The following is an 11,306-nucleotide window of genomic DNA, read 5'->3' as shown; positions in this document are numbered from 1 at the left end:
CTTGTCCTTAACTATAAGGCATAGGGCTACCAAATTTGGTATGTAGTGACATCTTATAGTTTTCTACCTAGTTTGTTCAAATTTTGCCCCTTGGGTCAAATTTAACCCTGCCCGGGGGTCACAAAACTGAACATACGCTTATATGGGGCCTATTTTGTGAAAACTTTAAAAATCTTTTTGTTCATAACCATTGGGCCTAGGGCTACCAAATTTGGTATGTAGTGGCATCTAATATACCTCTACCAAACTTTTTCAAATAATATCTCTGGGGTCAACTTTGACCCTGCCCCGGGGGTCACAAAATTTAATAAACGCTTATAAAGCGCCTATTTTGTGAAATCTTAAAAAATCTTCTTGTCGAAAACCATTCGGACTACGGCTAACAAATTTGGTATGCAGTAACATCTTATAATCCTCTACCCAGATGGTTCAAATTATGCCCTTTGGGTCAAATTTGACCCTGACCCGCGGTCACAAAATTGAACATTATATACGCTTATATCTTGCTTATTTTGTGAAAACTGTTAACATATTCTTATCCTTAACTCTAGGACCTAGGGCTACCACATTTTGTATGTAGTGAGGTATAGTAGTCCTCTACAAAGTATGCTCAAATTATGCGTCTGGGGTTAAATTTGGCCCAGCCCAGGGGTCACAAAAGTGTACATGTGCTTAAATAGGGCCTATATTTAAGTATTTGCACATGCCGAGAATATTTATTTCAGCCTTTTTTCAGCAGTGGAGTGATACAGGGCCATCGTGGCCCTCTTGTTTATAAGAATATGTCAAAATGGGCAAAAGTCAGGGACAATACTGTCTAAATGCCCTTTTAACAATTCTGGTGACATGCGACTGTAGTATATTTTCTCTGTAAATTTACAGCCAAACACAAAATGTCATCATCATAAATGTATACCGGGTAGCTTACATGTATATAAATATGATACGAGGTCTTATACAAATTAACCTGGATATTTATGAAAAACACCATCTCCCTGTAAAGTGTAAAGCGAGAAGGCATTTATTCACCAGTAACATTATGTTCAGTACTGGTAAATTGCAAGCAACGAACATGAAAAATTCAGTTCCCAATTCGAGTTTTTAAAAAGTTCAACTTTGCTTAGGTAATAATGCATCAATGTTGATTCTAAAGAAAAAGAGTAATCATTTATGCCTAAACTGTTCTGCTGTCCAGAAGCAAGGACGTCATACACAAGCTTTACAACATTTATAGTTTTAGTTACTAAACAATCTAAAATGAATGTCCATTCTAAGTTTGCTGTCTTATTCTTCCCTCAAATCATACATGTTTCTTGCATAATTGAATGTTCATGTCCATGGATCACAATGTATATTGTAACAAACATTATTTTGAATTATCTTTCACAGTTATATATTTAATATTAGGTTAATTTTGGGATACACTAAAGCAAATATTAACATTTGTCTCAAAATGAATCATCCTCTGAAGCCCCCGATGGGATTCAAACCCATACCTCTTTCCTCTGGAGAGGAAAGTATTCTATCTTAAAATACAAGGGCATGTAAGAGGAAAACTAGCAATTTCAAAGGGACATTTTCACAAATTAGACATGTATTGAAGTTTGTTATTAAATACTTTAAATTGATAAGTAAACATTTTAGCAAAATAACTCAATAAAAAAAAGAAAAAAAAGAAAGGAAATCTCCCTTAACTGGGCTCGATCCACTGACCCTTGGAGTAAAAGCTTAAACAAATGGGCCATCAGTGCTCCCATATAGTCAGTGGTTTATTTTATACTTTATTAATATATAAGCAATCCTTGTAATGTCACAAAATCTAACTATACCATAAGAACTCCCCAAATTATTTTTGTCATTATAGACTCTATGCTATATTGATAAATGCAAACATTGAATCTAAAATGCTGCAAGAAAAAAAGAATAAAATTGAATAAAAATATAAAAGTAACCCTCAAATGGGCTCGAACCATTGACCCCATGGAGTAAAAGTCTACCGTTTGGATCAATCGGCCATCCATGCTCATACAATGAGTGATGTGTTTCATACTTTATCAAGTTTGTGTAAGCAATCCTCGTATCTCACAAAATATAACAAAAACAGTCGATTTAATTTTTAAATTTACTCGATGTCAATATTATAAGTACTCCTATCAGTATGTCAGTAATGGCATCTTTAAATTTTAACAAGTTTTTAAGTACGTTGTGGGAATTCACAGATCTACATTAAATTAGTACTTAAAGAATGTAATCTTGAAAAAGACGAGCTAAAACACACATTTCAATTTTTTCTCTTTACGAGGGGGCCTCCATCTTGTTTTCTAAAGTAGTTCCAAATCCAATATGACGGCCGCCTACGTACATCAGAGAGACGGTGTGGTGTAGCCCACTGTCCGATGCGTTCAGATTGGGGCGTTGAGTGCCGCCATCTTGTTTACCTAGGCATTTAGTTTGTTGATATTTTGTGTTTGTATCGATAAAATATCTCAGTCATCATTAACATTACCTTACATATTGTTTTCACAACTAGCTAATTCTCATGTTTTTGTTATAAAAGGACTATTATTTATAACGATAGGCGTGAGCTACGTTGCTTTTGGCGACTGTTTGGTGACGTACTTCCCCGGAAGCAAAGAAAATGGGCACAAAAGACGACGAATACGATTATTTATTTAAAGGTATGTTAAGAATCGCAATTTTTATGTAGATCAACATATACCACCATGTCCTGTGAATTTTCTTTTTGGAAAACCTTTTCATGTAACTTGTTTTTTGACGTTTTTAATCTTTCGGCAACTGTCAAAATTTGCTGGGAGGGCGGACGGTGTTTTGCGTATTAAACATATTTCGCGATTACTCATCGATCACTTATGTACCACTTGAAACACCGAAACAAGTACTCTCGCATACACTAAGGTTCATATACAGAAGTAATGCGTTATTTTAAGATGATCAGGTTGGGCAAAATTAGTATTTTGCATGTTGACATATATCAGACAACATAAAACGATGTACTGTCATTAGATCTAAGTGTCAGACACGGAGGTTGACAGTAAATTTGTTCAGAAGTTAAAAGCATGTGTGTCTCATTAATAATCCAAATGCTTTTGGATTCATGAAACCTAATCTTAATAAGACCTGCGAAACGTTTCAGAGTCAGCTTTCAACAATAAAACAATATTAATCAAATACCTTTCCGCTGTGACTGATTTGCAAATCTATATATCTTTAATTTTTTTAAATAGATGTTCAAATTACTTGGCTAAAATATATTGTGATGAAGGACCACAGTGTTGCGCGTAAGAACCAGGTTCCTTGAACTGAGGTCAATTAAATAATTCAAGTTCAACGCCAACGATCAAATTAAATAATTTTCTATATGATGAGACCAAGTTTTTCATGCAATGAGTAGTTCTCTAGGTGAATGTATTAATTAAAGATGGAAGGTAAAATAAAATGAATCAATTGAGACTTTGTCAATTTGTTACTTGAACAAAACTTGTTTGACAGGCTTATCTTTGTGACAGTTGCACTACTGTTTGTCAAATAATGATGAGAAATTGGGTGAAATATTTGGGTTTTCTTTATGTACGAAATATTGACAAGTATATCAGTAGCGAGTATGCATTAACAACAAAGGGGTTACAATGCTGTTGACACAAGCCTTAGGCTGTATTTGCATTATTTATTATTTGTACCACAACGCTCATTAACGTGTGCATACTTGAATAGTGACTCCTCCTGTAGGTTGAAATTCAGCCAATCAGGAACATTGAAATTCAGCCAATCAGGAACAAGCACGTATAGAACACTGACCAATGGGATTCATAACTGAGTTTCACGGGCCAGATGTTAGAGGGAAACAAGACAGTTAGCGTTTAGACTTGGAGGTGTACGGATCGAGAAAGATACGATCATGTAGCTATCAGACTGTATTTGTATAACCGAAAATATTAAGTATGTTAGACATTAAATTGGACTAGAAACTGATACATGGTGTTGTTGAATATTTTATCCTGTATTATGCAGAGAAATTAACATAAATAGAGATAGACCGACTTGTCCCATGCACGGCACGAGAAAATGGGAGTTAATGCAAAACTCGTCATCTTGGCAATTCGCGCATGACGAGATATCGAATGATAGGCTACATACCGGTAATTTAAGAGTAATGAACATTGTTAGTAACTATGTGTCGTCTATCAGGGGTTTTTTTTAGAAAAAGGGGAAGACGCTGGACGCTGTGTAAAAGGGGAAAATAGAGCGCGAAAGAGACATATTTGGGGAAAAAATAAAAACTGTTCATTTCAATGTCTATAACTCGCCTACAGACTAAATGTTTATTTTTAGAAAAAGAGGCATGTCTCTGACCTTTTTGTTCTTAAACACATGAACAAGTATGATATTAAAGTCAAAGTCCTAAATAAAGTTGCAGGGGTAGATCTAATAATGGGAAATGTTTTCAACTGGGGCCGGGGGACGATGTTAATATTGTGATTTCAATTTCATGATGAATGGGTAGATGATTTAGATCTGCTACAGTATTGGAAGGATAAGGTGCGGCAGCTGCCGATTATGTACTTTCACTTTCACAATGTTCGATGTTTATAACATGTACCTCCGAGTTCTACTGGGTTTCAACGGTTTTTGATGATTCATTCTTAGAAAATGCGTCGACGCAATTAATATTTTCCGAGTCCGAACGTTTTATTTCGTTCGTGTATGAACGCCAATTGTGAGACTTTTTTCTGTTTTAAAGTTTATATCTTGGCTTTCACATAACCCGGATGAAAATTCGACTGGTTTTCGGTAATTAATTGACGAAACGCCATTCTCGCGCAAGACCGGAATCCAGTAAAATAGTCCCATGATTAATACGATTAGTTGCCCGGTTTCCATTACGTAATTTAAGAGCTATATTTAGAATCACTGGTATTCCCAGATTTGAGTGTTCGTCGGGAGAGAGAGAGAGCGAGCGAGATCGTTGTACACGGTACAAATTGGATAAGTGTCGACTTCCCAAAAGAAAAAAACATTTCTTTGAGGGTAAAATATTATATATTGGTGAAAAATTACATTTTTGGAGGGGAAATTGTATTTTTTGGGGAAAAATTCTGGTAGGGGAAGACGCCGAATATCGGTGTCACTTTCTTAGTAAAAAAAACCCCTGTCTATGAACTATGAACGATTACGGGACATGTTGATGTATCCGTTTTTATGTCCCCCACTATAGTAGTTGGGGACATATTGTTTTTGCCCTGTCTGTTGGTCTGTTGGTTGGTTGGTTTGCGCCAACTTTAACATTTGCAATAACTTTTGCAATATTGAAGATAGGAATTTGATATTTGGCATGCATATGTATCTCATGGAGCTGCACATTTTGAGTGGTGAAAGGTCAAGGTCATCCTTCAAGGTCAAAGGTCAAATATATTGGTCAAAATCGCTCATTTAATGAACACTTTTGCAGTATTTCAATATTCAAGATAGCAACTTGATATTTGGCATGCACGTGTATCTCATGGAGCTGCACAATTTGAGTGGTGAAAGGTCAAGGTCATCCTTCAAGGTCAGATGTCAAATATATGTGCAGGGGTGTGATTTTTCCGCGGATTCGCGGATTTCCGCGGATCGGGTCGTCCCGGATGTCACTTCTGAGATTTGCGTGAATTCGTTTTAAAAAATGTGGGGGAGAGGGGCTACCACCGATTCCGCGGACGTATTTCATAAGCGGCCCGAAATATCCGCGGCCCGCGAAATCTCTCCGCATTTTACATTGGTAGATTCTGCTTAAGCATTTTTAAAACGAGCCATATAATTGGCTGTCGTTTCCCAATCTTCCAATTAAAATCGTGTTCTTAAAATGCGCTCTGTGATTTGTTTGCAAATGGCGCCGTTGTGAAGAGAAAATTAAGATTATTGAAATAACAAATAGCAATCGAATAAACGACTGACATCACCTAGTCTGATTGGAATAATGAAATGTGTTTGTCAAAAAAAAGACCACGTTTTAGATACAAGCAACACATACTTTGTTAAGAAATGTGCCCACTGAATTTGTGTCACGGAGACCAGTGTTTGCAAATTGGAGTGTAGTATACTCGCGAAGTAAAACAATTTAGAGAGTATCGTTCGAACATGGAAATAGACAAACATGATTTGATTTTTATATGTCTGTGGGTCTGTGAATAATCAGATTCATATGCATATTCTGCTTTATTATGTTTGTCACGCTGTTCAGTTAACTGAAATAGCTTTGAACAGAGTGAAGATGTGAAATGCAAGATATCGAAAGGTAAACAAATTAAATATATTAATTTAACTCAGTTAATACATCATTAACACCAGAAGAACACTCAAGTGTGTTTGTTTATATTTAGTCTATTAACTGTCATTCGATACATTGAAAAACTGCTGCTATTGATCACAATAAATACTTACTTAACTGTTTACTTTGCATTCTCAGTATGTTAAATGTGAAGTTTAACAGGTTTTTATAAAGAAATATTGTTATGAAGTTTAAAAAGTTGTTTATTTTAATGTCTGTTTTTATGTTTGTCATTGCGTTATGCGCGCCATTCGCGTAGTCAAAATCAGTCAACAGTATTTTCCTCCCCTCTGACTTTGCCTCAATCACACCCCTGATGTGGCCAAAATCACTCATTTTATGAGTACTTTTGCAATATTTAAGATAGCAACTTGATATTTGGCATGCATGTGTATCTCATGGAGCTGCACATTTTGAGTCGTGAAAGGTCAAGGTCATCTTTCAAGGTCAGAGATCAAATATATGTGGCCCAAATCGCTAATTTTATGAATACTTTTGCAATATTGAAGATAGAAACTTGATATTTGGCATGCATGTGTATCTCATGGAGCTGCACATTTTTAGTGGTGAAAGGTCAAGGTCATCCTTCAAGGTCAAATATATGGGTCAAAATTGCTCATGTAATGTCACTTGTGCAATATTGAAGCTAGCAATTTTATATTTGAAATGCATGTGTATCTCATGGAGCTGCACATTTTGAGTGGTGAAGGGTCAAGGTCATATTACAAGGTCAAACGTCATATAGGGGGACATTGTGTTTCACAAACACATCTTGTTTCTCTTTAAGGTTATTTGACAACAGAAAATGTGTTGTTTAGGCCTAAATTAAAATTGAGTTTGTTTGCCCTTTACCGACCGACCCACTTTTTACCCCCCGACCCAAACAATTTTATTGCGATTTCTGAAAACTTATTTTTTTATTTTCGTTTTTTTCGACAATGACAAAAGAGCCGAAAGCAATATTTATTCATGCGCGTATTTATATCCCTGTCTATTATTATCGCCCCTGACCGATCTAGGTCGCTCCGATGGTTGGAATTTCATACGCCCCAGAATAGACAGTAATGCAAGCGTCTATAACCAGCATCGCGATCGGCGGTGTTGGTTACAATACACTAAATGATCGCTTCATGTAGGGCTGTACTCTCTAAAAAAATATCATAGTTGACAGGAAGGCATGTTTTACACTTTTTACCATTATTCGGGTGTTATCTTGCGGAGATAATGGTAGGGCATGAATAGGTGTTCACTACTGAATCCCTGAAATATGATACACTTGAAGACTATAGTAAACCGTTGCACTAGAAAAGGTTACATTCCACTAAGAATCGGCCGAAAAAAAAGTTGCAAAAACAGTCGACTTTGATTTGTGTCAAGTTCTTTCTTGCTTTGTACATGACATATCTTTTTTATTGCATAAATCGATTCCGCTTAGAATGGCCTTTAAGAAAAGGTATGGTTATGGGGGTCTCTATGTGCAAAATGTTGCATTTATTTTCGCCCAAAGTTGTCGCTTTTACATTGAATTATATAGGGAAACTATTTAGTGTATTATGACCTGTTCCGTGAAAATGGCCGAACGACATCATACTTAACCATTGGTTCGCGAAAGTAGTCGGACATATACGAGTTTACGTTCGTTGTACACATGTTGTTAACGTGATCCAAGATGGCCGACAATTAAAAGAAATAACGATGCTCAGCGAGAACAAATAACTATCGAATTTACGACGGACATCATATAATTAGTATCGATTAATGAAAAGAGCGTGTCATTCTACGATTGAGCATAGGTTTTAGATACAAATAAAACTCTCTTTTTTTTGCAAATGTATGAACTGAATGTCACAGAACAAGTGATAAAGTGTTTGAAAATTGGAATGCAGTCTACTCGCAAAGAAAAATACATCTTACAGTTACAGGATTTTTTTTGTCGAAAATGCAAAATAAAAGACAAACATGATTTGATTTATATGCAAGTGGATCTGTGTTTAATCAGATTCATGTGCATATTCTGCTTTATTATGTTTGCCACACTGAACAGTTTACTGTAATGGCATGTTAGTGAAATGGATATGTAAAGGTAAACTTATTTAATTTATTATTAATGTCTCTTAGCTAAATACATCGACAACACTCAAGTATATATGTTTAAAGCGTTAGTATATCCACAAACTGAAACTAACACCCACTGTCCTACAGTGGGACTAACCACCCTCTCCCCCGTTGCGCCTACACCGAAAGGTCCTGCAACGTACCTATCCAGATCCAGAATTTATTTCCCCAAATCAAGTTTTCATGCTTATGTTAGTTGCAATAATACAACTCCCAGCTATTGACCCTCTGAGCTGTACGTATGTACTCATAAAAGCTCAGAGCATTCAAGAAGAAATAATGCTTTATAATAATGTTCAGTTTGCACTTTTATGAATTTACTTTTCCATGCTGAGACTATGCACTAACCGGTCAAACACTTAAAATTGAGGCCTGTAAAAACTTCAACAGGCCTGTGAATTGTTTCTCCTGGTAGGCAAGTCTGGCCTGTAAAATGTGATGGTCTTTCGCCACGTCTGAATTTTTCCATTAAAGGCTTTGGGCTGTCTTTCTACACTCCTTCAATGCTTGTTGCATGCTAATTAAGCCCAATTTAAGGGAAAGGTTTAAGTTAAAAATAAAAGCTGTCTGGCTGTTAAATAATTACAAATGCATTTGAGCAATTAAAATCATATAATGAACAAATATTTGATGTAATAACACACAAGCATGCATTTGATATTAATATATGCAAGAAACAGCAAACAAGATAATGTTAAGCTACATAGGGCTTCGTACACTGCAACAGTGCTTTAATAAAAGTGTTTTAAATATTCATAGACTATAAGTGTATTAAAAGCATAATTTCTCAAATAAAATAAAATAATTTTCCTACCTACCTACCCACCTGTAAAATTTAGGGTCGGTAAAGGGCAAACCAACAATATTTTAATTGTGGCCTTACAGTTAAGCCCTACCATTGTAAAAGGAATGTACAATTGGTTAGGCTGAATTCCAGTTTATAGTTTCAGGGCCCTCGTTTTGCACTTTTTACCTCCCAATATCGGCGGCTTCCCCCATGAAAAAAGTATACCTTTTTCCCCTTTTTCAGCTAAAAATTCCCCCTCAAATTTTTTTTATTTTTTTTATACTTTTATACCTATGTTGCCAGCTGGTATAATGCTACTAACTTTTGATTAAATGTATAGTTATGTAAATCACATTAAAATATAGCATTTTTAGGTGTTGAATGGTTGGTGAAAGATCTTCAAAAATTCCCCCTTTTCACCCAAAACTACGCGAAATTCCCCCTTATGAGGGATGTGGGTGGCTTCCCCTGGCGACAAGAGAGGGCCCTGAGTTTATTCTAAAGTTGTGTTTTTTGTGGGAAAATTGAGTTTATATGTACGTATTCTCAACCTCTGGTTATTATTAATTTATATATCATGAGTCGAACTGTTTGTACAGTATTTCCTACACATTTTTCAGATTGACTTGACATTTACATGTCATGTGAGCTTAAAAGTTGTATTTTGACATATCAGCAGTTTGCATGATGTTTAATGATGTTTCTCTTAAATCTTCCCTGCTGGGAAGTTTTATACATGTAGCATATTCCTTCCTTGTTTGTAAAGGATGACATCAAAATAACATTACAGCTGATATTTTATGATATTGCTATTTGTGGAATTTTTGATTTAAATGATGTCTCTTATAAACAAAAATCAAGTCAATGCGAAAGTGTCGTCCCGGCTTAGCTTGTGCAAACTGCCTAATCCTAAGCCACTGGGGCAACACTTTATGTTTCATTAAGCCCAGTTTTCCCATAGCAAGACTCATATTCATATACAACAGGAATGTGGCACCTTGATAGCAACAAGGAAGCTGTCAGGTTGAAGGAAGTTATAGCAGCGATTTAGTGTACACACACTGGCATTTAACATAAAATGAGAAGTTTAAATGACACAACACATTCCAGAGTTGTAAATGTATATGCATTATATTAATAGCCAGGGCCCTCAATCTATCAAATCTGCCGCCGAATTTCGGCGGCAGTCCCCCACCTGAAAAGTCTACTTCATTCCCCTTTTTGGTGGAAAAATTCCCCCTAAAAAAAAAAAAAAAAAATTTTTTTTTTTTTCTTTATAGAAAGATGTGTCTCATGATTATTATATCTCAAGTCTATTTCAAATTAATCTTTTCAAACAAACTAAATTATGAAAAATGCAATGAATATAGTGCAAACATGTACAAATGAAATAATGAGAGAGTAAGTAAAAAAATCCCCCAAAAAGGGAAACGCCGCGAAAATTCCCCCTCCTAACGGCTGCGGACCCCTTCCCCCAAAGTAGTGTGAGGGCCCTGTGCCCTTTACTATAACTTCTTCATTTCTACACCAATTCACTTCTAATTGATACCGAACTTCTCTTATGACAATATGGTCAATCTCAACTATGCATGGCCCAATTACCAACCCTGGGGCTCCGCCAAATAGGCCACACCCACACAAAATTGCCTTTTACTATTATTTCTTCATTTCTACACCAATTCACTTCTAATTGATACTGAACTATTCCTATGACAATACGGTCAATCTCAACTTTGCATAGTCCCATTACCAACTCTGGGGCGCCCCGCCCACATAGGCCACACCCACCCAAAATTGCTTTTAATTTAACTTCTTCATTTCTACACCAATTCACTTCTAATTGATACTGAACTTCTCTTATGGCAATACGGTCAATCTCAACTATGCATGGCCCCATTACCAACCCTGGGGCGCCCCTGGGTCAAACATGTGGCGTGGGGATCCTGTCGGCCTCTGCCAAGCCATTTCTAGTTAATTATATTCTTATGAAAATATCTTATAAGGGATGTGGTCACACACATTTATTTAAAACTATTTCTAACTTAACATTTTATAAGAATGTTATTTATACGCATTTAG

The 11,306-nt window shown here is 36.0% G+C and overlaps 1 protein-coding gene across 1 annotated transcript in view; it reads left to right on the top strand.

The window, feature by feature from the left end:
- Positions 1 to 2,414: 2,414 nt before the first annotated feature.
- The window catches only part of LOC127869479 (ras-related protein Rab-11B), a 29,306-nt gene continuing 20,414 nt past the window's right edge, over positions 2,415 to 11,306 (top strand). The window contains exon 1 of the mRNA XM_052412096.1: positions 2,415 to 2,678. Within this exon, the coding sequence (XP_052268056.1) occupies positions 2,639 to 2,678 (40 nt within the window). The 5' untranslated portion in view covers positions 2,415 to 2,638. The remainder of the gene's footprint in view (positions 2,679 to 11,306) is intronic.

The sequence above is a fragment of the Dreissena polymorpha genome, chromosome 2, assembly GCF_020536995.1.
Source record: "Dreissena polymorpha isolate Duluth1 chromosome 2, UMN_Dpol_1.0, whole genome shotgun sequence".
In the NCBI taxonomy this organism is placed as follows: Eukaryota; Metazoa; Mollusca; class Bivalvia; order Myida; family Dreissenidae; genus Dreissena; species Dreissena polymorpha.
Note: the sequence above shows the minus strand (reverse complement) of the source record. Positions and strands in the feature narration are given on the sequence as shown.